This window comes from Hippocampus zosterae, chromosome 6 (assembly GCF_025434085.1).
Source record: "Hippocampus zosterae strain Florida chromosome 6, ASM2543408v3, whole genome shotgun sequence".
Taxonomy (NCBI): Eukaryota; Metazoa; Chordata; class Actinopteri; order Syngnathiformes; family Syngnathidae; genus Hippocampus; species Hippocampus zosterae.
Genome location: NC_067456.1, coordinates 24921416 through 24948236, shown reverse-complemented (window position 1 = coordinate 24948236; position 26821 = coordinate 24921416). Strand labels below are relative to the sequence as shown.

General features: G+C 46.8%; 1 protein-coding gene across 1 annotated transcript in view; it reads left to right on the top strand.

Moving 5' to 3' along the window:
- top3b (DNA topoisomerase III beta) overlaps window positions 1–16193 on the top strand; it is a 45864-nt gene extending 29671 nt beyond the window's left edge. The window contains exons 16-18 of the mRNA XM_052068219.1: window positions 3920–4121; window positions 13894–14081; window positions 14251–16193. Coding sequence (XP_051924179.1) covers window positions 3920–4121; window positions 13894–14081; window positions 14251–14523 — 663 coding nt within the window. The 3' untranslated portion in view covers window positions 14524–16193. The remainder of the gene's footprint in view (window positions 1–3919; window positions 4122–13893; window positions 14082–14250) is intronic.
- The last annotated feature ends 10628 nt before the right edge of the window (window positions 16194–26821 follow it).

Below are 26821 nucleotides of genomic sequence, written 5' to 3'. Positions count from 1 at the left end.
GCGGAAAGAAGGAGTAGCAACAGCAAAGTCAACATTTCTCTCGTGTGAAGCTTTCCCACATTTGAAATTAAAGAACAGAGCGAAACATGGTGGCAGCACGTGTGTGTGTAGAAAGAATTGAACAATTGTGCAAGTACCGTAATCCATCAAAAACGCCGCGTTCCCTCTCGTTGTTGCGTATTGTGGCGTAACTCGCCAAGCGCTGCCTCTCACTCTTTGTAAAGTTGTGTTTGCCACCAATCATCCATTGTTCCCATGCCGTTTGCAACTTTACTTTGAACGCCCGGTTGATGCCAATGTCCAGCGGTTGGAGTTCTTTAGTCAAGCCTCCGGGAATAACGGCAAGCTCAGAGTTCATTTGCTTGACTTGGTTTTTCACCGCTGCTGTGAGATGGGCACGCATGCCAAAAGCATAACCGGTGGCTTTAAGTTTGAACTGAGCTTCGTAGGCGTGTCTTTTTGTCGAATTTATTTTCAGGGGTTCTTAGAAACCAAAACCGGAGTTGTTTTGCAACAATGCACATTGCCACACTCTATACAAGTGTTGGTACTGGCTTGAGGCGTCCACCTACACGCCCACCCTTCACCATTGGCGGACTAGCTTGCCTGTCCTCTCTCTCCCTCTCTCTCTCTCTCTCTCCCTCTCCATATATGTATATATACACGCCCACCCTTCCCTGATTGGCCGACTTCTTTCCCGCATGCCTGGCCACAGTCACTTCCGCCTTTTCTCTATATAAACAGCGTGTCGGCTGTCAGTCAGATTTTGGAACTCAGCGCATATAAAGGACGCTCCGCACCATAAGGCGTCCTGTCCATTTTGGAGAAAATTTAAGACTTTTAATGGCGCCTTATAGTCGTGAAAATACGGTACTACTCTGGTTTAATCAGTTCCAATGAAGGTAACACAAAAACACTCTCTTCACTCATTTCTAAATTCACTAAACCTGCTGACACTCCTCCATCACATCTCCATACCAGCGATTTCTGTAATACTCTGGCCTCATTTTTTTACATCCAAAATACAATTTATCCACCAGCAACTCACCCCCTCACATGCTCCCAACCCTCCTTCTCCACTCTCCCCGGCTCCTACCCACCTGTTCTCTACATTCCCCTCCCCATCTGTCCACCAAATCTCCATCGTAATTCAGAAGTCCAAAACCTCTACTTGTCAACTTGACCCAGTTTATCCAGCTCAAATGTTTAAGATCTCCTTTCCCCTCACTTCAGGTGTTCCTCAAGGTTCTGGCCTTGGCCTCTTGCTGTTTCTAATCTATCTTCTCCCCCTTGGTAATATCTTCAGGAAACATCACATTCACGTTCACTGCTACACGGATGACACCCAGCTCTACATCTCTACCTGACCCTAACCAACACCATACTTCCACCATCCTCCCTAACCAACTGTCTGCAGGAATTAAAATCATGGTTCACCTCAAACTTCCTCAAACTGAACAGCAATAAAACTGAACTCCTCCTCATTGGCACCAAATCCATCCTAAACAAAATAAACAATTTCTCCATTCCCTTTGACAGCTCCTCCATCTCCCCCTCCCCTCAGGTCAAGAGTCTGGGAGTCATCCTTGATAGAACCCTCTCCTTCACCTCACATATCAACAACATCACTCGTTCTGCATATCATCATCTTAGAAACATTCACCGGCTCCACTCTTCTCTCACCCCTCACTCCACTGCTATACTTGTTCATACCCTCGTCACCTCCTGACTTGACTACTGTCACTCCCTCCTGCTCATTCTCCCTAAAAAAAACCTCCATAAGCTTCAGCTGGTCCAAAATTCAGCCGCTCACATTATCACGCTCACACCATCCATCAGCCATATTACACCTGTCCTCCAACATCTCCACTGGCTCCCCATTATACACCGCATTCAATATAAAGTCCTGCTCCTTACATTCAAAGCCATCCATAACCTTGCCCCTCCATACCTGTCTGACCTCATCCATATTCCTACACCTGTCCGCTCTCTTCGCTCTTCCTCCTCACTGTCCCCCCTGCTCGCCTCGTCACCATGGGAAACAGAGCCTTCAGTCGCTCTGCTCCCCAACTCTGGAACACACTCCCCGCTGACCTTCGTAACACAGACTCATTAACACCTTTCAAATCCAGCCTCAAAACACATCTGTTTAGACAAGCTTATTCACTCTAACCATAAATCCGTTGTCTCTGTTTAGTTTTATTTGATCTTAACTGCTTGTTGTAAGGTGTCCTTGAGTTCTTAGAAAGGCGCCCACAAATAAAATGTATTATTATTATAATATCTGAGTTTATTTCTGAATTCTATAGGTTAACTATGATAAAACTGATCTCTAAAAAGCTCATAATACTCAATTTTGATTGACACTGTTCAAGAGGTAGTCATTTAAAAATGTTTGAGGTTGTAAGAATCCCAATTTCTGTGTTTAACATAAAACACAAATCAAGGATTTGCAAATCCTTTTCAACCTATATCCAAGTGAATGCACTACAAAGGCAAATTACTTAATGTTCAAATTGATGACTGGTAATTTATTTATTTATTTATTTATTTATTTATTTATTTATTTGCAAATATACTTCATTTTGTTGATTCTTGCTACACATTTCCAAAAAGCTAGGGCTGTGGCAAAGGCTCAGTTGCAGAGGTTTATGTTTCCAATTCAAGCACTCGTCCATGAGTGAGATTGATCGATACCAATGGTATGGATTAGCCACATATTTTTCAATTTTAGTGCTGCTCATGAAGGTTTATTTTAATAATCTATTGATCTCTCGCTTATTTTTTTCATTCATTGATGAATCAGATTACAAAAACATTCGATCCGAAGTTAATTGTTATTATTATTTTTACTTTTATTCACTTCCCAGAAGACCCTTCCCAATACAGTGCTGAAGGCAACTAGTTATACAGTAGCATCCCAGAACGTTTCTCAATCTTTCAGACGATTTGGATGTCACTCTGTGGCCGTAGTTGCTGTACCCCTGGAGATAGCATGTCCGTTGCCAGCAAGGTTGGGAGTCATCACCAAACAAATAACAGAGAGACGGTGTTACAGTGCAGAGATGGCTGTATTTATAGCACTCATTCCTGATGATCATGAAACTAAACTCAAGATGATTCTCTTGGCTATCAATTGCTCCTTACGCAGCCGCGTACCGCTTCGCACAAACACTTCTGCATTTCTCTGACAGGCAGCTTGCCCCTACCTTACACGTGTGCACTCCAACCACAAATGATGGATGGATATTCAATGTCAGGGCGGATTCGGGCGCTTTCATTGGTCAGCTGTGACAAGCCACAGGGTTCATAATGTGGGAAAAGTAGCGGTTTATACTTCAGAGAGAATAGCAAATCCTTGGTTGCAACGACATTGCCACAAATGAGGTCACGAAAGATTGAATGAAACCCTGTTATTTTTTGCTCCAACGGTCATAAGTGAGCTGGTATGATCATGATCATGGACATCATGATGCTATAACAACTTAAAAGGTCGCAGGCTTGCTGGGAATATCCGTAATTTGTGTAATTTGAATATGTGGTGAATTATTTAGGCCAGGGGTGGTCAACTTAAATGATGCAGAGTGCCACATTGGACAATAAATGTGTGTCAACAGAATTGTAGATACCTGTGTGTGTGTGTGTGTCTGTGTGTGTGTGTGTGTGTGTGTGTGTGTGTGTGTGTGTGTCTGTGTGTGTGTGTGTGTGTGTGTCTGTGTGTGTGTGCGCGTGTGTGTGTGTGTGTGTGTGTGTGTGTGTGTGTGTGTGTGTGTGTGTGTGTATGTAAAAACTGCATGCTCCGTTTTTAGGCACACCAGTGTCATCTTGATGATGATGACAGAAGTGTCGAGGCGACTAGCGAAAGTCATGACAGAAGTAAAATGTATTATGATTGATTATTGCCCTAACATGTTTGCAGGCCAAGCCCAGTCGACTGCACTGCTCCCACTGTGATGAGACATATAGTCTACCTCAGAATGGAGCCATCAAGCTCTACAAGGAGCTTCGCTGTCCGCTGGATGACTTTGAGCTCGTACTGTGGACCTCTGGCACCCGAGGCAAAAGTTACCCCCTGTGCCCCTACTGCTTTAGCAACCCGCCTTTCAGGGACATGAAAAAAAGTAAGAATATGCATTGCTTATTCTGTGGAGTTAATGAAGTTGATTGTTTTCCTTTTCTATAAGTAATAGCTGTCCTTCTCCAGGTCGATGGCTCCAGACATGGACATACATGTTATTTATGGCTAAAATTGGAATCAATTTCATATTGGGTTGAATCACTTTTTTCTCGCTCTTGTACCAAATCACGCAACAGGATAACAACTTCACAATTCCTTCATGAAATACCCCTTGGCACATGGGAGAAGAATGATGTCTCCACGCCGGGCGGCCCAAAAACAAATTGGAGCCCCAAGCAAGATTTTATTTGGAGCCCACTCCCATGCTGCCCCACCTTTCTTTATTCCTAATGAATCATAGATACAAGACCATACTACAACATGCCATTTGACAATCTTTATGCGCAGTAAACAGTTAACAGCTATAACAAAAAAACCAAATAGAAATAATAGGAATAAAAATCATCCTGAATTATATAAATACTCAACAAAAGTAACTTCAAACCCGAACACAATAAAACATTTAATAAAATCGAATCTGACATAGCCTTGTTCAGACCACTTTATGTATTTTGTTTGAATTACTGATCTCTATGAGTATTCAAACAGCCTCTGCCCTGCTGGTTAAGAAGAAGTACTGTACAGTAATGAGGGAACAAGTGCTCAGTTTAAAGAAGCTAATAGTTACGTCACCAATAGTGAGTGCGGACTCACTTGATGGACTCCTGGATCATTTCAGTTCGAAAATCTTGAATGTAATGGGTGCTGTCGCACTGCAAAAATCAAAAGCACTTTGACCCAACACAAAACACAATTACAAGAGCACTGGTCTTTCTCAAATTATGTTCACCGTGTACACTCCTGACATCCATCACTGTATGGATCATGACACCTGAAGAAGTTTTCTGAGGGCTTAGGTCAGTGGTGGCCAACCCGCGGCTCGCGAGCCGCATGCGGCTCTTAGGCTGGTTCAATGTGGCTCTCACACGACAAGTGTCAAACGCATTCGTACTTGGTATTCTCCTCTGGAAGTAAACTTTTACATTCTTCAGAGATGAAAGTGGACTTTCCTGAAAATTCCGGGGGGGAAAAAATCTTTATATATATATTGCGCGTCGTCCCGCACGCGGTCTGTCCTTCCGTCTGTCCCTTTTCAAAACGTACCTACAGGCAGTGGCTCACTACGATCGCGCGGGCATCTTAGCGAAAAAATTTTGTCTACCCACAAGCATTGCAATGAAATTGTTATTTAGTAGAACTAAACATCTCTTTATTTTCGCGATAAGCAATGAAGATGAACAAAAAGTTGAACCAAGCAACAACACTTTTGTGGGCCGAAGGCCCACCTTACCAGCCTTCCGCAGGAACTAGCTGATGAGCTGCCCGGAGGGCGGCGAACCACCACCTTACCAGCCTTCCGCAGGAACTAGCTGATGAGCCGCCCGGAGGGCGGGGAACCAGCTAGTATATATATATATTGTCAGAGATTTTCTCGGACAAAGTTAAAGAAATGACTCGGCACGCAGGAAAATTGTCTTCAATATCGGCGGGAGCGGATCTCTGAGAACGAACGACGGTTTAGTTGCTCCGATGATTACACATTCGGCTCCCTCTCCGCCGGTTTGAACTTTTATTGCAAAATACAAGAAAGACACTGCCCCCCAGATTTGCATACCGCGCCCCCCGGTACGGCCCCTCGGTAGTGATCTGATCTACCCGAATACACAAGTCACAGACTTTGCTGATGACAAATGTCCACCTGGGCTTTGTTCCCAATATGTTTATTCCCACTCTGTGAATGAATCTAGCCTTCGCCCCCCTTGCTTTGACGTGATTACTCGCGAAAAGGCCCTCCGCCCAAACGGCCGACACCTCTGCGCTGAGTATGTCCAGACAGAATCAGAATCATCTTTATTGGCCAAGTATGTAGAACACACAAGGAATTTGTCTCCGGTGTAACACGCTGCACTAGTATCATCGTAAACCACAAAATCATTGAACCATTTTAGAGTAACCACTAGTTTTGAAGTACCATTTTGTGGTGCAAGAAGAGTGACTGTCAGTGACTGTTTAAGGAGTTAATGGCTAGAGGGAAGAAGCTGTTCAAGTGTCTACTGGATTTGGTGCGCATGGATCTGTAGCGTCTGCCTGAGGGGAGTGGCTGAAAAAGGTGGTGGGCAGGGTGCGGGGGATCCAGGAGGATTTTCCGTGCCCTTGTCTTGATTCTTGCAGTGTGCAAGTCCTCAAGAGTGGGTAGGGCGGTGCCAACGATTTTTTCTGCCGTCCTAACTGTCCGTTGAAGTCGGATTTTGTCCTTTTTTGTGGCGGCCCCAAACCAAACCGTGATGGAAGAACACAGGATTGATTCGATGACTGCAGTGTAGAACTGTCGTAGCACCTCCTGTGGCAGGCCATGCTTCCTCAGCAGCCTCAGGAAGTACATCCGCTGCCGGGCCCTTTTCAGGATGGAGATGGTGTTGACTTCCCACTTCATGTCCTGGGAGACTGTGATTCCCAGGAACTTGAAGGTCTCGACGGTTGACACAGGGCAGTTGGATAGTGTGAGGGGCAACTGAGGAGAAGAATGTTTCCTGAAGTCCACGATCATCTCTACAGTTTTGATCGTGTTCAGCCCGAGGTTGTGTCGGCCGCACCAAAGCTCCAGCTGCTCCACTTGTTGGCGGTACGCAGACTCGTCGCCGTCTTTGATGAGACCGATGACCGTGGTGTCGTCTGCGAACTTTATGAGTTTGACAGCTGGATCTGTTGAGGTGCAATCGTTTGTGTAGAGAGAGAAGAGCAGTGGCGAGAGGACACATCCCTGTGGGGCACCAGTGCTGGTAGTGCGTATTGATGATGTTGTTGCTCCCAGTCTCACCTGTTGTGTCCGTCCCGTCAGGAAGCTGAGGATCCACTGGCAGATCGTAGGGGACACACCGAGGTGGAGTAGTTTGGGGGTGAGGAGTTCCGGGATGATGGTGTTGAACGCAGAGCTGAAATCCACAAACAGAATCCTTGCGTAGGTCCCTGTGCTGTCGAGGTGCTCGAGGATGTAGTGCAGACCTATGTTGACTGCGTCTTCCACAGACCTGTTTGCCCGGTAGGCAAACTGGAGAGGGTCCAGCAGGGGTCCAGTGACGTTCTTTAGGTGATTCAGCACAAGGCGTTCAAAGGACTTCATGACCACAGACGTCAGGGCGACAGGCCTGTAGTCGTTCAGTTCCGATGTTGCCGATTTCTTGGGAACTGGGATGATGGTAGACTGTTTGAAGCAGGATGGGACCTCACACAGCTCCAGGGATCTGTTGAAGATTTGTGTGAAGACCGGAGCCAGCTGGTCAGCGCAGACTTTCAGGCAGGAGGGGGACACTTTGTCGGGCCCCGGAGCTTTCTTGATCTTTTGCTGCTTGAAGAGCCGTCTCACGTCCTGTTCGTGGATCTGTAGTGGAGAAAAAGAGGGTGGGGGGCTAGGTAGAGTGGTTTCTGGTAGAGGTGGGTGTGTGTGGGAAATGGGGGTGTCCTTTTCAAATCGGCAGAAAAACATGTTTAGTTCATTAGCAAGACCCTTATTGTTCACTGTTTGGGGGGATGGCATTCTATAGTTAGTGATTGCTTTCAGGCCATTCCATACAAATGCAGAGTCGTTAGCAGAGAACTGGTTTTTCAGCCTCTCTGCATAGCTTCTCTTTGCGATGTTAATTTCCTTTGTCAATTGGTTTCGGGCATGTTTGTACAGTGCCCGATCTCCACTTCTAAATGCGGCCTCTTTCTCTTTCCTGAGTTGCCTGAGTTTGGGAGTAAACCATGGCTTGTTATTGTTGAAGGAGCAGAACGACTTCGTTGGTACACACATGTCCTCACAGAAACTGATGTATGATGTTACAGTGTCTGTGTATTCATCCAGTGTGCCCGTTGAAGTTTCAAAGACGCCCCAATCAGTGCAGTCTAAGCATTCTTGTAGAGCTAGCTTTGCTTCATCTGTCCATTTTTTCACAGTCTTAACAACCAGTTTAACACATTTGAGTTTCTGTCTGTATGTAGGTATTAAGTGGATTAAATTGTGGTCAGAAAGACCCAATGCTGCGCGGGCGACCGATCGGTATGCATTTTTGATTGTTGTATAGCAGTGATCTAGAATGTTGCCTTCTCTGGTGAAACAGTCTATGTGCTGCTTATATCTGGGAAGTTCACGGTTAAGATGTGCTCTATTAAAATCGCCCAAAATGATCAGGGGTGACTCTGGGTATTTTAGTTCGAGTTTGTTTACTTGTTCGGCTAGCGTTTGTATCGCCGTGTTAGCGTTAGCTTGTGGCGCAATGTAAACACCGACTAGTAAAAAGGAGGTGAACTCACGTGGCGAGTAGAATGGCTTGCAGTTTAAAGACAGCGACCCCAGGTCCGGGCTGCAGTGTGCGTCGAGCTTCGTGACATCAGTGCACCATTCTTCGTTGATATAGAAGCAAATCCCACCACCTTTCGATTTCCCCGATAGCTCCGTGTCGCGGTCGGCTCGGAGAAGGCGGAAGCCGGGTAGATGTAGCGCGGGATCTGGATGGCGGTCACTGAGCCAGGTTTCAGTGAAGCAGAGCGCAGCAGAACGTGCAAATGTTTTGTTGGTCTTTGTGAGGAGAAGAAGTTCATCCATCTTGTTTGGCAGAGATCGTAGATTAGCAAGATGGATCGATGGGAGCGGGGTTCGAAATCCGCGCTGCCTGAGCTTGACGAGCACGCCGGCTCGCTTCCCCCTCCTCCGGCGGCGTCTCCATGCTCCGTACAGCGCAGCCGCTCCGCTCGCGATTAGCTCCGAAAAACCTTGTGGATTTTCGTGTGCTGGTGAAAAAAGACCGAGCGTAGACTCCCCAATGCGCAGCAACTTTTCCCTCGTGTAAGTAAGACGCTCAGGGTCGCCAAAAACAAACGAAAATGACAAAAACAGGGATAATACTAGGGAGCGTGTGACCGAGGCTGCCATACCTGTCGGCGCCTGATGACGTATGCCCAAATTAACCGAAATTTTAAACACGATACAATTTTGTTCATAGATTTCTCTATCTTGAAAAGAAGATGTGTATACACACACACACACACACTCACACACCTGGCCGATCACGCATGAATTAGTTTACAAAAACACTATTCAAATACTCAACATTCAATTATTAATCTTCCTTTTGTGTACACACGTATACCCTTTGTGGCTTCCGTTCTCGCCGAAATCTTCGAGATATGGCGAGGCCATGAGAATGCGAGGCGAGGGTATTACGTTGTGGCGACGCCACTCGAGCGAAGCGTGCCTCAGCAGTAGATAGTCCGCTGCTCTCTGTTGTGCGTGCGTCAGCACGAACATGTACACAAGTGCGTCTTTTGATTTCAACCAATTAGCGCCGACGCAACCGACGTCACACACGACAACAGCTAAGCTAAGCTTGCCGAGACAACACTCAAAAGTCGGACGGACACGTTTTTCTGTCAATCTGTGTGTTTCCCTTTTTGTCCAAATATATATTTTTATGACAACAACTGTTTTGTGGCTTACATGTTCAACACATGCTTGACACACCTGTGCTGTTGCATTCTGGGACTTCCGGGTAGAGTGAACGCTGGCGCGTTTTGGCTGCCGCTGCTCTCCCACAAACTTTTGTGTTTTACGGTGTTTTTACGCTCGATTGTTTTACTGTCTAGCATGGAATCACGATCATCATCTCACAGTCATTCCACCGAGCCCCCATTCACGCCTGCCTCGCACTCTCAACTATCTTCGACTGTTTCGTCCTGGCGTCTCGGTGTCCTACCTGTCAACCTGTCGCTCCTCCATCGACCTGTCAAGGGTCTGCTCCAGTACTCGTTGGCCGAGCTCCTTTGGCTCCGCTTCCAATGGCTGGGCCCTCCTCCTGCTCTACACCGGCTCCCGGACATCGTTCGCTTTCCTTCCCGGAAATATATTCATCGTGGGTCTCGTCGGGGCTTCTGCCTCAACCGATCCAACACCATCATCTCCTTCTGGTCTTCCTGCCGTCGGCCATCCAGAAACGCCGGCCGATCCATCGACCATCGTGCGTTAGCCTGCTTGGCTAGGTCGGCTAACGGCCCCCGCAGCAGCGAGACTGCCGCCGTCAACTTCGGGCTACTTAACATCCCTTCGCTTACTGGGAAGGGTAATCTCATTCAAGATATCCTCACGGACCGTAAGCTTGACATTCTTTGCTTGAATGAAACCTGGCAAACTCCCGGGGACTTCTCACAGTTGAACGATTCCACTCCCCCGGGATTTGTTTACATTTCCAAGCCCCGCGATTCTGGTCGCGGAGGAGGTCTCGCGATAGTATACCGCGAGAAGTGGAAAGTACTTCCGGTTTCTCTCCCGCCACTTTCCTCCTTTGAATGCCTTGCCTGTCAAATATCCGGACCCATCCCCACGATTATTGCCACAGTGTACCGCTCCCCCAAACCCCACCGCGACTTTTTAAATGAAGTGTCTACTGTCCTCACCCATCTCTCCTCTCTGTCACCAAATATAATAATCCTGGGAGATTTTAATATACATATGGACAACACTGCTCTTCATCTCACCATTGACTTCACTTCTTCAATTAACAGTCTTGGTTTTGATCAATTTGTAGATTTTCCCACACACATCAAAGGTCACACCCTGGATCTGATCTGATCTGCTCTGGTATTTCCCCCTCCAACTGTACTGCTGATGAACTTCCAATAACGGACCACTTCCTTATCTCATTCAACATTACACTCCAGCTCTCAACTGCCAAATCACCCCGGACCATTGTTTACCGTAATATTAAAGACATTAACATTGACTCTCTCACTGCATGGCTGACCACCCTGACTCCGGACATTGACTCCACTCCTGATGATTTGGTTTTCCAATATAACTCTGGTCTCACCAGCCTCCTCAATACACTCGCCCCTGTCAAGTCCCGCTCTGTCCTTTTTACTCGGTCTGCCCCTTGGTTCACCCCTCATCTATGTTCCTTGAAATCCCAAACCCGGCAGCTTGAGAGACTTTATAGGAAAACCGGCCTCACTGCTCACAAGGACATCTATGCAGCTCAACTATCCCTCAACAAGGATTCCATCTCCCAAGCAAAATCACATTACTACTCCGGACTCATCTGCTCCAATGCTGGAAATACTAAGACTCTCTTTTCCCTTTGGAACAGAATCACTCAACCTCCTGACTCCCTACCACCTCACTTTTACTCTCGTGACACCTGCAACGCACTTCTCCTCTTTTTCAATGAAAAAATCAACAGAATCCACCAGCATCTGGGCTCCTCTGTACCTTTCCCCTCATCTGACCCTCTCAACCCTTGCAAACTGTTCTCTTCTTTTGAACTCCCCCATCTCTCATTAATTTCAGACCTCATCATTAAATCCAAGACTTCCTCCTGTCAGCTTGATCGCCTCCCCACAGTTCTGGTCAAATCCTGCCTACCCTCTCTGCTTCCCTTCATCTCAGCCATTATCCATTCCTCTCTGTCGACTGGAATTGTTCCTGTGCTCTTCAAAACTCCAGCTGTCACCCCAATCCTGAAAAAAACTGGTTCAGATCCCAATGACTTCAATAACCTACGCCCCATTTCCCATCTTCCCTTCATCTCGAAAATTCTGGAGAAAACTGTCGCCTCTCAGCTCCACTCCCACCTCACCGACAATAGTCTTTATGAACAATTCCAGTCCGGCTTCCGTCCCCGTCACAGTACTGAAACAGCCCTCATAAAAATCACAAACGATCTTCTCATGGCAGCAGACTCTGGCCTTATCTCCATCCTCATCCTCCTTGACCTGAGTGCAGCCTTCGACACAATCTCTCACCCCATCCTCCTCAATAGACTCTCTACCATAGGCATCACCAACACCCCTCTACATTGGTTCCACTCATATCTCACTGGCCGCTCTCAGTTCATTCAACTTGATTCTTTTACTTCACAATCCCTCCCGTTTCTTCTGGTGTTCCCCAGGGTTCTGTCCTCGGTCCGCTCCTCTTCATTGTCTACCTCCTTCCACTCGGAAACATTTTCCGCAAATTTGGCTTACACTTTCACTGCTTTGCGGATGACACCCAGCTCTATCTCTCCAGCAAACCCGACGCTTCTCTCCCACCCTCGTCCCTCTCTCACTGTCTCTCAGAAATCAAATCTTGGTTCACCCACAATTTCCTCAAGCTAAACAGTAATAAAACTGAACTCCTACTCGTCAGTACCAAATCCACTCTAAACAAAGCCGACAGTTTCTCCCTCACAATTGATAATGCCACTATATCTCCTTCCCCCCAGGTGAAGAGTCTGGGTGTCATCCTTGACAGTTCACTATCCTTTCACTCCCACATCAATAACATTACCCGGTCCGCTGATTTCCACCTTTGCAATATAAACCGCCTCTGTCCCTCACTCACTCCGCACACTACCGCTATCCTTGTTCACAGTCTCGTCACTTCCCGTATTGACTACTGCAACTCACTCCTGTTCGGTGTCCATCAAAAATTCCTCCATAAACTTCAACTTGTTCAGGATTCAGCAGCCCGGATCATCACGAGAACCCCCTCCTTCCATCATATCACCCCCATCCTCCGACAGCTCCACTGCCTTCCTGTCAAACTTAGAATCAACTTCAAAATACTTCTCTATACATTCAAAGCCATCCATAACCTTGCGCCCCCCTATCTGTCAGATCTTCAAATCTCCATTCCCTCTCGCTCACTCAGGTCCTCATCCTCCCTCCACCTTTTTCTACCCTCTGCCCGTCTCAGTACAATGGGGTGCAGAGCCTTCAGTCGCTCTGCCCCCAAACTCTGGAACTCACTTCCTCCCAACATTCGTAATATTGACTCTCTTTCCTTATTCAAAACCCAGCTCAAAACCCACCTATTCAGACTTGCCTACCCGCCTTAAATCTTTCTTTCTTTATTTATTATTTTATCTGTGTTTTACTATTGGTTTTGGCTGTACAGTGTCCTTGAGTGTTGTGAAAGGCGCTTACAAATGTGATGTATTATTATTATTGTTTTGTCCATGGCGTCTTTTATTCGTTCCACTGGGGTTTTGCAAGTGTGTTTATAAAGAGACGAAAATCTCTTTTCTGTTACTAGTGTTCGTGCCTCAACTAACGTGAAAGCTACGCTCGTGAAAGCAAAACAACGAACTCAAACGCGTGTTCGTTCAATGTTGTCAACTAATATCCGGATTAATTGTCGGCATTTTTTCCACAACTCTCCGGAGAAATTTTCATTAAAATTTGAAAATCCGGAATTCCGGTAAAATCCGGAGGACTTTCATTTCTGATTCTTAAATATTCACATTTGAGGTTTTATATATGTATATAAAACCCTAGCGAGGATAAAGTGGTTCGGAAGATGAATGAATGAATGAATAATTGTGTGTGTATAGTATAATATATATATATAATATATATATACACACACCTCACAGTGCAGAGGTACCGGGTTCAATTCCAGCTCCGGCCTGCCTGTGTGGCGTTTGCATGTTCTCCCCGGGCCTGCGGGGGTTTTCTCCGGGTACTCCGGTTTCCTCCCACATTCCAAAAACATGCATGATCGAACACTGTAAATTGTCCCTAGGTGTGAGTGTGGGCCGATTGGCTGGCACCCTTTTCAGGGTGTCCCCCGCCTACTGCTGGGATACGCTCCAACGTGACCCGTGTGAGGATAAGTGGATCGGAAAATGGATGGACGGATATATATATTTGGAACATTGTCCCTAATTCATGTTATCTTCTGTATTCCTACCCCATTCGCCTAGATGTAGGATGCAATGAATGCACCCATCCTTCCTGCCAGCACTCTCTCAACTCTTTGGGTATAGGCCAGTGTGTAGAGTGTGACAGTGGAGTTTTGGTGCTGGATCCAACCTCTGGGCCGAAATGGAAGATGTCCTGTAATAGATGCAACGTCGTCGTACATTTCTTTGAACATGCACATAGAGTGCAGGTAATATACTTCATAAGTGTTTATATTGTCTTGTCCTGTGAATCGTCTTTTCTTCTCTATATCCAGAGATATAGAGAAGAAATAGCCTATTTTGCCTTATTTTCCTCCTTGGTGCCGAGTGAGCGTCGTCCCTGTGATTTGATGAAAACTGCATTTCTTATTTGCGCAGGTTGCTCAAGAGAATTGCAATGCCTGCAATGCCTCCTTGGTCACTGTAGACTTCAATAAAGCCCGCACTCCACTGCCTGCTGGTGAGACCCAACACACCGGCTGTGTTTTCTGTGATCCAGTCTTCCAGGGTCTTGTGGAACTTAAACACGCTACCATGAGGCACCCCATGCACCGAGGTGGAGGTGCGAGACGAGGGCGAGGCAGGGGACGTCGTGGCCCCCCAAAAAAGCCTAAAGACAAAATGGCTGTATTAGCAGCGTACTTTGTATAGCAGTGTATTATGTTATTGCATCACTGTTTTTTTTTTTTTTTTTTTTTTTGACTGAACATCATTTTGCACACTGGGTGTGTTGCCTTTGCAACACACTAACTCAGTGATTTTCATCTGGCTTGTTGAGACCAAAAAGTGGCTCAGTTACCACTATATTTAATGTTTTTTTTATTTGATTGTTTTATATTCATGTCTTAGGTGTGTTATTCCTTCAAATATTTACTGTAATTATGAGGGCCCGACAGATTTTTTTGAGACAGATGCTGATTAATTCATTGCTATTTAATTAAATAAAAAAAAAAAAAAATAGAAAATGCATAAAATCACTTCTTTTTTTTGGTCCCTTGTATGCCCCTATACAGCATTTTGAGTTAATTGCCACCTTAATATCTTAAGTCCCAATCAGACTATGTATGCGATTGTAGGGAATAAAAGTGAAGTTCAAAGAGTTCAATTGAATGTAACAGTGTTTTGGTTTTTTTTGGATTGGATCAACTTTATTGTCAAATGTACTGTATGTGTAACATACAGCACAGATGAAATTTCTTCCCTCTCAACATAAAACGAGGAGCCGGTGCGGGTGTCCGCGCCACGATCAAAAGAAAAGTTAACAATAAAAACAATAAAAACAACACGAGACACAATCGTGCACTCTTAACCACTTTCCTGCATAAACTTTGTCTCTTCATGTAACATTTAGGAACATTGAATGTTAAACCAGGCTTGTACTATCCAAGGTTTGTCATTTACAGGTAGTTCTAAATCAGGCTTCACCAACGTGGTGCCAGGAGGCACCAGGTAGCTGCAAGGACCACATGAGTAGCCTGTGGGCTTGTTCTGAAACTAGCTCATCACTGATGGGACATTGTGATTTTTCGGAATGTTCTTCAACTGAGTAGTTTACAAAGTCAACATTTGGCGCAGATTTCTAGACATTGCAATGTTCATCTGTTTTTCCCAGTTCGTGTGAAAACTCAATAACATGATCAATGTCATCACATAAATTATGATTCATTGTTAATATAGCGGCGGCCCGGTAGTCCAGTGGTTAGCACGTCGGCTTCACAGTGCAGAGGTACCGTGTTCGATTCCAGCTCCGGCCTCCCTGTGTGGAGTTTGCATGTTCTTCCCGGGCCTGCGTGGGTTTTCTCCGGGTGCTCCGGTTTCCTCCCACATTCCAAAAACATGCGTGGCAGGCTGATTGAACACTCTAAATAGTCCCTAGGTGTGAGTGTGAGCATGGATGGTTGTTCGTCTATGTGTGCCCTGCGATTGGCTGGCAACCGATTCAGGGTGTCCCCCGCCTACTGCCCGGAGACGGTTGGGATGGGCTCCAGCACCCCCCGCGACCCTAGTGAGGATCAAGCGGTACGGAAGATGAATTAATGAATGTTAATATAGCAGTGACATTAAAGATAAATTTGTCAAATGTGTTATTGCAGAAGTGTGTATCAAACTGGTAACCCTTGACAGTAGCCAAGAGGTAGCCCCTGCGCCCCTGTAGGAAAGGCACCTTTTTATCCGACTGTGGTGTCTAAGTCTGGACCCTTGGGGGCACCATGTAAAACTGTGATTTGAAAATAAGAATTCAAAAGAAAGATATCAAGCATAATGTCTGATGGATATGGTGTGCTGAGCTGTCAATAAAGTGATTTAAAAAAGAAATACAAGACCCTTCTTAAGAATACTACAGCGACCAAATTCAAATGTTTGGTCCAGGCCCAGACCATGACCACGTCCATTGTGAACCCACACTGATCGATGACGCAACAAAGCCTGCTGCTAATGCTAATATGAATGCACTCGTTTCAGTTTTTTTTTTAATCATGACGGTGATCAGAAACCTATCATCTTAAGACATAACAAACTTATTGTCCACCCCCGCACCAGTACTCCAACACAACAGGCTCGAGTTCAACACCATCAAGCAGCATACTGAGAATTTTTCACCACCCGACAATAAAAACTCTGACCCTGCTGAAGCAGGTAATTCACATACCAAAAAACATGGACTTTGAATCCTTTGATGACCCTTCCAACCCTTTGATGACCTCCAACCCTACTGACCACAAGACGTTTGACCCTGAGAACAACTTGGACCCGGACAATAACTTTTTCAAGACCGACCGACCGCGAGGCAGCCAGCGACGACCGACCGTGAGGGAGCCAGTGACGACCGCGAGGAAGCCAGCGACGACTGCAGGGAAGCCAGCGACCGTGAAGAAGCCTGGAGACAACCAGCCTGCGACCACCGTGAGGGAGCCAACGACGACCGCAAGGGAGCCAGAGACGACCGAGAGGAAACCAGCGACGACTGCAGGGGAGCCAGTGACCGCGAGGGAGCCAGTGACCGCGAGGGAGCCGGGAGACGGCGAGCCTGAGGCAGCGGGGAGACAACCAGCCAGCGCGCGTGAGAGAGCCGGGAGGCAGCCAGCCGGCGAGCGTGAGGGAGTCGGCGACGACCACAAGGCAGCCAGTGACCACGAGGGACCCAGTGATGACGGCGAGAGAGCGAGCAACGACAGCGAGGAAACCAACGACGGCCGTGAGGGAGCCATCGACGACCGTGTGGGAGCGGGAAATTCACATCCCAAAAACATCAACTTCCAACCCTTTGAAGATATTGACTATAAGCCATTCGATCCCGAGAACAATTTGGACCCAGACAATAACTTCTTCAACAACAAACAAAGGGTAACAAACTCTGACTATTACCTGGATGAACAATTCAACACTAATATAAAATTGGAAAATGCACTTTCGGTAATACACTTAAACAGTAGAAGTCTCTATAAAAACTTCACAAAAATTAAAGAATACCTGACTAAATTCAATAAATTTAAAATAATTGCCATATCAGAAACTTGGCTTGATGAAGATAAAACAACTGAAATGGAAATAGAAGGTTATGAAATGTTTGCAACTAATTGAGAAAACAAAAAAGGAGGGGGGGTTGCAATATATGTAGACAAAGCCCTTAAATGCAGTAAAATCGAGAGATTGACAAACACAATAGAAAACCTAATGGAATGTCTAACCATTGAAATACACAATAAAAAGGCATCAAATATCATAAGTTGCATCTATAGGACACCAGGAACATGTATTGACACATTCAATAAAAAACTAACAGATATGCTCAGTTACTACAACGATAAGAAAACACGAATAATATGTGGTGACTTTAACATTGACTTATTAAACCCAAATAGACACAAAAAAACAACAGACTTCATAAATACTATGTACAGCAACAGCTTTTTCCCAGTAATCCTGAAACCTAGCAGAATAACAGTTGACACGGCCACATTAATAGATAATATATTTATAAATAAGATTGATCATAAAATGGAAAGTGGACTTCTCATTAATGACATAAGTGACCACCTGCCTGTTTTTGCAGTTTTTCATAATTATTTCGATGGAAAAGCTAAATCAACAACTCGTATAACAGAAATAAGACTAAGAACCCAACGTTCCATCGATGCCTTTAAGCAAGACCTAGAAAAACAAAACTGGACCGAGGTCTACTCAAACGAAGACCCAAATACAGCGTTTAAAGTATTTCAGTCTACCATAATCTCCTTATATGATAAACATTTTCCATTAACTAAAGTTTCCAAAAAGTATAAAGACCCAAGTAAGCCATGGATAACGAAAGGCATAGAAAACGCATGTAAAAAGAAAAACAATTTATATAAATTGTTTTTAAAATTCAGAACTGAAGAAGCAGAAAAAAAATATAAGACCTATAAAAATAAACCATCCATCCATCCATCCATCATCTACCGCTTATCCGGGGCCGGGTCGCGGGGGCAACAGCTTCAGCAGGGAAGCCCAGACTTCCCTCTCCCTAGCTACTTCTTCCAGCTCTCCCCGGGGGATCCCGAGTCGTTCCCAGGCAAGCTGGGTGACATAGTCTCTCCAGCGTGTCCTGGGTCTTCCTCGGGGTCTCCTCCCGGTGGGACATGACCGGAACACCTCACCGGGGAGGTGCTCAGGAGGCATCCGAATCAGATGCCCAAGCCACCTCATCTGGCTCCTCTCGATGTGGAGGAGAAGCGGCTCGACTCTGAGCCCCTCCCGGATGACTGAGCTTCTCACCTTATCTCTAAGGGAGAGCCCGGACACCCTGCGGAGAAAACTCATTTCAGCCGCTTGTATCCGGGATCTCGTTCTTTCTGTCACGACCCATAGCTCGTGACCATAGGTGAGGGTTGGGACGTAGATCGACCGGTAAATTGAGAGCTTCGCCCTTTGGCTCAGCTCCTTCTTCACCACGACAGACCGATACAACGTCCGCATCACAGCAGACGCTGCACCGATCCGCCTGTCGATCTCCCGCTCCCTCCTACCCCCACTCGTGAACAAGACCCCAAGATACTTGAACTCCTCCACTTGGGGTAAGATCTCCTCCCCGACCCGGAGGGGGCACTCCACACTTTTCCGACTGAGGACCATGGTTTCAGATTTGGAGGTGCTGATTTTCATCCCAACCGCTTCACGCTCGGCTGCGAAACGCTCCAGTGAGAGTTGGTGAGCCCCGTTTGAAGGAGCCAACAGCACCACATCATCTGCAAAAAGCAGGGATGTAATACTGAGGCCCCCAAAACGGACCCCCTCAACGCTTCGGCTGCGCCTAGAAATTCTGTCCATAAAGGTTATGAACAGAATCGGCGACAAAGGGCAGCCTTGGCGGAGTCCTACCCCCACTGGAAACGATTCCGACTTACTGCCGGCAATGCGAACCAAACTCTGACATCGGTGGTATAGTGACCGAACAGCCCGTATCAGCGGGTTCGGTACCCCATACCCACGAAGCACCCCCCACAGAACTCCCCGAGGGACACGGTCAAACGCCTTCTCCAAGTCCACAAAACACATGTAGACTGGTTGGGCGAATTCCCACATACCCTCAAGGACCCTGCTAAGGGTGTAGAGCTGGTCCACTGTTCCACGGCCGGGACGAAAACCACACTGCTCCTCCTCAATCTGAGGCTCGACTTCCTGACGGACCCTCCTCTCCAGCACCCCTGAATAGACCTTACCAGGGAGGCTGAGGAGTGTGATCCCTCTGTAGTTGGAACACACCCTCCGGTCCCCCTTTTTAAAAAGAGGGACTACCACCCCGGTCTGCCAATCCAGAGGCACTCTCCCTGTTGACCACGCGATGTTGCAGAGGCATGTCAACCAGGACAGCCCCACAACATCCAGAGCCTTGAGGAACTCCGGGCGGATCTCATCCACCCCTGGGGCCTTGCCATCGGCGGAGCTTTTTAATCACATCGGTGACTTCAACCACAGAGATAGGAGAGCCCACCTCAGAGTCCCCAGGCTCTGCTTCCTCCAAGGAAGGCGTGTTGGTGGAGTTGAGGAGGTCTTCGAAGTACTCTGCCCACCGGTTCACAACGTCCCAAGTCGAAGTCAGGAGCGCCCCATCTCCACTGTACACAGTGTTAGTGGTGCACTGCTTCCCCCTCCTGAGACGTTGAATGGTGGACCAGAATTTCCTCGAAGCCGTCCGGAAGTCGGCTTCCATGGCCTCACCGAACTCTTCCCACGCTCAGGTTTTTGCCTCGGCGACCACCGAAGCCGCGGTCCGCTTGGCCAGTCGATACCCGTCAGCTGCCTCTGGGGTCCCACAGGCCATAAAGGCTCGATAGGACTCCTTCTTCAGCTTGACGGCATCCCTTACTGCTGGTGTCCACCAGCGAGTACGGGGATTGCCGCCACGACAGGCACCAACCACCTTACGGCCACAACTCAGATTGGCCGCCTCAACAATAGAGGCACGGAACATGGTCCACTCGGACTCAATGTCCCCCGTCTTCCCCGGAACATGGGAAAAGCTCTGTCGGAGGTGGGAGTTGAAACTCCTTCTGACAGGGGATTCCGCCAGACGCTCCCAACAAACCCTCACTATACGTTTGGGTCTGCCAGGACGGACCGGCATTTTCCCCCACCATCGGAGCCTACTCACCACCAGGTGGTGATCAGTTGACAGCTCCGCCCCTCTCTTCACCCGAGTGTCCAGAACATGCGGCCGCAAATCCGATGATACAACTACAAAGTCGATCATCGAACTGCAGCCTCGGGTGTCCTGGTGCCAAGTGCACATATGGACACCCTTATGTTTGAACAAGGTGTTCGTTATGGACAATCCGTGACGAGCACAGAAGTCCAATAACAAAACACCACTCGGGTTTTGATCGGGGGGGCCGTTCCTCCCAATCACGCCCCTCCAGGTATCACTGTCATTGCCCACGTGAGCATTGAAGTCCCCCAGCAGAACAATGGAGTCCCCAGCAGGAGTACTCTCCAGCACACCCTCCAAGGACTCCAAAAAGGGTGGGTATGCTGAGCTGCTGTTTGGTGCATACGCACAAACAACAGTCAGGACCCGTCCACCCACCCGAAGGCGGAGCGAGGCAACCCTCTCGTCTACTGGTGTGAACCCCAATGTACAGGCACTGAGCCGGGGATGAGTATGCCCACACCTGCTCTGCGCCTCTCACCGTGAGCAACTCCAGAGTGGAAGAGAGTCCAACCCCTCTCGAGAGAACTGGTACCAGAACCCAGGCTGTGTGTGGAGGCAAGTCCGACTATATCCAGTCGGAAATTCTCTGCCTCACACACCAGCTCGGGCTCCTTCCCTGCCAGAGAGGTGACATTCCATGTCCCAAGAGCTAGCTTCTGCAGCTGAGTATCGGACCGCCAGGGTCCCCGCCTTTGGCTGCCGCCCAGCTCGCATTGCACCCGACCCCTTTGGCCCCTCTCATGGGTGGTGAGCCCATGGGAAGGGGGACCCACGTTGCCTCTTCGGGCTGTGCCCGGCCGGGCCCCATGGGTGTAAGCCCGGTCACCAGGCACCTGCCAACGAGCCCCACCTCCAGGCCTGGCTCCAGAGGGGGGCCCCGGTGACCCGCGTCCGGGCAAGGGAAACCTAGATCCATTTATTTTTATCATCATTGGGGTCTTTTGAGCCGTGCTTTGTCTGGCCCCTCACCTAGAACCTGTTTGCCATGGGTGACCCTGCCAGGGGCATAAAGCCCCAGACAACTTAGCTTCTAGGATCATTGGGACACACAAACCCCTCCACCACGGTAAGGTGACGACTCACGGAGGGGAAAATAAAAATAAACTAGGAAATATTATAAGAACCAGTAAAAGAGATCATTATCATGCACTATTAGAGCAGAATAAAGGTAACACACAAGAAATATGGAAAATACTTAACCAAGTAATCAGAAATAGTCCTAAAAAAATGGATTATCCAGAGTATTTTATCAAAGGCAAAAATACTATTTTGGAAAAAACTGCAGAAATAGCAACTGAATTTAATGAGTATTTTGTCAACATCGGCAGTAACCTAGCAAAACAAATTCCTGATCCAACAGACCTGTTTGAAGTGGATAGATACGTAGAAAAAAACTCCTCCACGATGTTCCTTACTGCAGTAAAACAAGAAGAAGTATCAAATATTATAAAAACTTTTAAAAATAAAAAGTCAACTGATTGCTTTAATATTGATATGACAATAATCAAGCAGATTATAGAATATGTAGTGCGACCTTTCACACACATATGCAACCTGTCATTCAAAGCTGGTATCTTTCCATCAAAAATGAAAATTGCTCAAGTTATTCCAATCTGTAAAAGTGGAGAAAAACATCTGTTTACAAATTATAGACCAATATCACTACCACAATTTTCAAAAATATTAGAAAAACTATTTTCTCGCAGACTTGATAGTTTTATACAAAAGCAGGCGCTGTTAAGTGAGAATCAATATGGCTTCAGGGAAAAACGGACCACCTCAATGGCAGTTATGGAGTTTGTGGAAGCAATAGCCACTAATATAGACAACAAAGAATTTACTGTTGGGGTTTTCCTAGATCTAAAAAAAGCTTTTGACACAATAGATCACAGTATATTATTGAAAAAACTAGAAAGATATGGCATTAGAGGTGTAGCTTATAAATGGATAAAATGTTATTTAGAAAACAGATATCAGTACGTGCAACTCAACAATAAAAAAAAATGAATCAACTGAAAATCACTCACGGAGTACCTCAGGGGTCAGTGCTTGGTCCAAAACTATTCATCTTATATATAAATGATATCTGCAAGGTCTCAAAACTATTTAAATGTGTCCTATTTGCTGATGATACAACTTTCTACTGTTCTGGAATAAATCTGAAACAGCTCCTGACAACCGTAGGAAACGAATTAAACAAATTAAAAAACTGGTTCGACAGAAATAAATTGTCACTTGACCTGAAAAAATCGAAGTCAATTGTTTTTGGCACAAGACCAATCAAACACCAAGCTAAAATTATGGTAAACTCAATTGAAATAGAGCGTATGAAACCAAGTTTCTCGGATTAGTAATAGACTCAAAACTATGTTGGAAACCACATATCGATAACGTAAAAAGAAAAATAGCCAAGACCGTAGGGATCCTCTACAAAACCAAGGAAGTGCTAAATAAGAGATCCTTGTACACATTATACACTTCATTATTATTACCTTTCATGACCTACTGTGTGGAAATATGGGGAAATGCCTGCAAAACAAACACACTCCCTATTCTCAAACAAACAAAAAAAGCAATTCGAATTATTAATAGATCAAAATATACGGAACCCACAAATCCACTATTTATCAAATTAAATACGATGAAATAATATGACCTGGTTGACTTTAAAATCGCCCAATTAATGGACAAAGCACACAATAACCTGCTCTGCCAAAACATTCTGAAGTTTTTCGAACTTTGAGAAAGCAGCTATGATTTAAGAGGTACCAACTTATTAAAAAAACACAAAACAAGAAAAGTAGAAAGAAAAAAAGGGAAAGAAATTGCGATCAGCAATCATTTTCACTTACATCAATTTCTTGGATAATGTCTTTTATTTTGCTTGTTCCGTCTTTCATTTTGATCACTTTTACCCTCTCTTCAGTGTAGGAGCGCTTCTTGTCTTAGCTGCTTGACAGCCAAAGGTCCGTTTTGTAGCCATTTTAGAAATGCAACATCCATGCTCGTCTGAATCTAACAATAACAAATACTTCCTGGACCCGGTGGCTTTTCTTTCCACCATCTCACTGTCTCTAACTCGACCGACCCTCGATCGCCACCCAAGACAGCGTTGCTCAGCTGATGTCATGATGACATTGGCCCGATGCTAACGGATTAGTGTGGGAAACTTAAGATATCCTTTATTTGTCCCGCAATGGGGAAATTACTTGCACATGAACATGAGCCGCAACTGATTAAATAGGACAAGTACACTTCATTATACTTACGTTTTGTCATATACAGGGTGACCCCAAAAAAACGGGCCCGAACTCTAATTAGGCCCCGTTTCTTAGTGTTTTGTCCGAATGAAATGAAACTTTGGCCATAACTAGTTGATTATATTCAAAACATCACATCAAAACACTTCGGTCTTTGGCCTTTTTTTCTCCGTTCTACAGCATATGTACTAGATGGCCTCCATTTAGCTCCGTGCATTTCTTGAGGCGCAGCACGAAGTTGTCCATGACATTCTTACAGACTGAATTGGTCATGGCTCTCGTCTCCTCCCTAATGGCTTTCTTGAGTTCCGTGATGGTTCTGGGTTTCCCTGCGTAGACTCTGTCCTTAAAATAGGCCCAAAGAGAAAAAAAAGAAAAAAATCCTGGGGGCTTAGGTCCGGGCTATGGGGTGCCCACTCAAAATCGGTCTTGAGACTGATCACTCGGCCTCCGAAGTTCTCTTTCAGCCAATCTTGGGACAGGTTTGAGGTGTGAGAACTTGCTCCATCTGATGAGAGCCATTACCATTATGAATATAATAAACTAGTTATGGCCAAAGTTTCATTTCATTCGGACAAAGCACTAAGAAACAGGACCTAATTAGAGTTGGGGCCGTTTTTTTTTTTTGGGGTCACCCTGTACTCGAGGGCTTAAGGAATCGCCGATGAGGTAAACTGTACAAAAGAGTTTGTCATGTTCCTGTCCTTGGCCTGGCCAGCAGGTGGCAGACTTAGCAGACTTTCTGGCTGCACACCTGCTGCCAATCTTTCAATCAAGGAACTGTGTATTTAAGGACCAACAATCTGTCTGCTGGTTGTCGGAATATGCCTTGATGCCTACTTGCCCATAGACTAGTCTTGCTATAGATCTCGTCGTGTTTCGCTTTTGAACTCTCTGTACCAATGGTTTTGTAAGTATTGGATTTTATTTTGTGAATTGGCTTTCTTTCTCTTGCGTGTATTTTGGATACATTGTTATTGTTTGTCTTAGCGATCCTTATTTTCCTCCCTTGCCTTTTGTGCAAGCGCTTTTTGTTGTTCGTTTTTTGTGCCCTCTGGTCCTTGTTTTGACCTGCGCTTTATGTTACTACTTTGTCGGTGCGATTTTTGTACATTAAATATTTTTTGCTTCGGAGACCTTGTCTGGCGTCTACAATTTTGGGTTCCAAAACTTGATTCGGTTAGACCGAATCGTGACAGAATATTCCGACCAACATCGATCCCGTAGACCTCAACAAGGTTATGACCGCCTTGACCAGCCAAGGACAACTGGTGGGTCAGCAGGAACAAGCGCTCGCGGAACTCCGGGGCACGGTCTCCCTGCTGGCCCATCGACTCGAAATTTTCGGTTCACCGGTGGAGCGGGAACCCGATATCCCACACCCACCGTGTTATGGTGGCGAACCTGGGTTGTGTGGACAATTTCTACACCAATGCTCACTAGTTTTCGACCAACAACCATCCACCTATGTAAAGGATCAGACCAAGGTGGCATTTATAATGAGCCTGTTGACTGGTCAGGCGGCGTCATGGGCGGTGGAAGTAAGCAATGCTCAACCCGGGCTTCGGTCTTCCTTCCCTGAATTTGTGGCAGCGTTCCGTCGGGTGTTCCACCCTCCGGTCATGGGAAGAGAGGCTGAAGGTCGGTTATTAGATTGTCGGCAAGGGAAGCAATCTGTAGCCGATTACGCCATTTCTTTTCGGATATTGGCCGCCCAAAGTGGTTACGGGGACCGCACCCTTCGTGGTTTGTTTTGTTGCGGTTTAAATCATTCTTTGAAAGATGAACTGGCTACCTGCGATGAAGCCTGCGCCTTCTTCTCACGTCGTCTCAGTCCTGCTGAAGCCAATTATGTTGTGGGAAATCGAGAACTGTTGGCCGTTGTGCTAGCCCTACAAGAATGGAGACACTGGCTCGAAGGAACTAAGGAGCCTTTCACAGTGTTCACTGACCACAAGAACCTCGCATACATTCGCTCGGCCAGAAGACTGAACCCACGTCAAGCCCGGTAGGCGCTCCTGTTTACACGCTACTATCGCGGATCTATGACCCAGTGGCCGAGAGCAGTGTACCCCAGAGCATCCTACCGGACCACCGCATCATGGGAGCGCTTAGGTGGGAGATTGAGCGGAGGGTCCAGGAGGCCCAAGAGGGAACCCAAGTTCCGGCTGGATGTCCCACAGGAAGGCTATTTGTGCCCCCACCTCTGCGCGCGGAGGTGTTGCAGTGGGGGCACACATCTAAGGTGGCATGCCATCCTGTGGTTAACTGCACATTGCATCTAGTCACTCAGCGTTTTTGGTGGCCTGAGCTTAGAAGGGATATTTTGGACTACATCAAGGCCTGCTCCGTCTGTGCATGCAGTAAGGTCTCACATCAGCCTCCGGCTGGCTTGCTACGACCCTTACCTGTTCCTCCTCGACCTTGGTCCCATATCTCAATGGACTTTGTCACTGGCCTCCCTGTCTCCCGGGGAAAGTCCGTAATCCTCACCGTTGTGGATCGCTTCTCCAAAACCGCCCATTTCATTCCATTGTCCAAGCTGCCGTCCGCTGACCTCATCAACCACGTCTTCCGTCTCCATGGGATCCCGCTGGATATTGTGTCGGACCGGGGTCCCCAATTCGTGTCCAGGGTGTGGAAGCGGTTCTGTCGTGCCATGGGGGCTACAGCAAGCCTATCGTCGGGTTACCACCCACAGTCCAACGGGCAGACCGAACGTATGAACCAGGACCTGGAGGTGGCTCTGCGATGCGTATGTCTCCACCATCCCTCATCTTGGGCCGTCCACCTGTCTTGGGTGGAGTACGCGCATAACACTCTTGTCTCCTCAGCCACAGGTCAGTCTCCCTTCATGTCTGCCTATGGCTATCAGCCTCCGCTTTTTCGTCTCAGGAGGGGCAGGTGGAAGTCCCGTCGGTGCAGCACCATCTCAAGCGGGCCCATCGCGTGTGGAGGGAGACCAGGGCAGCACTGTCGCGTACCGCGACCAGAAACCAGC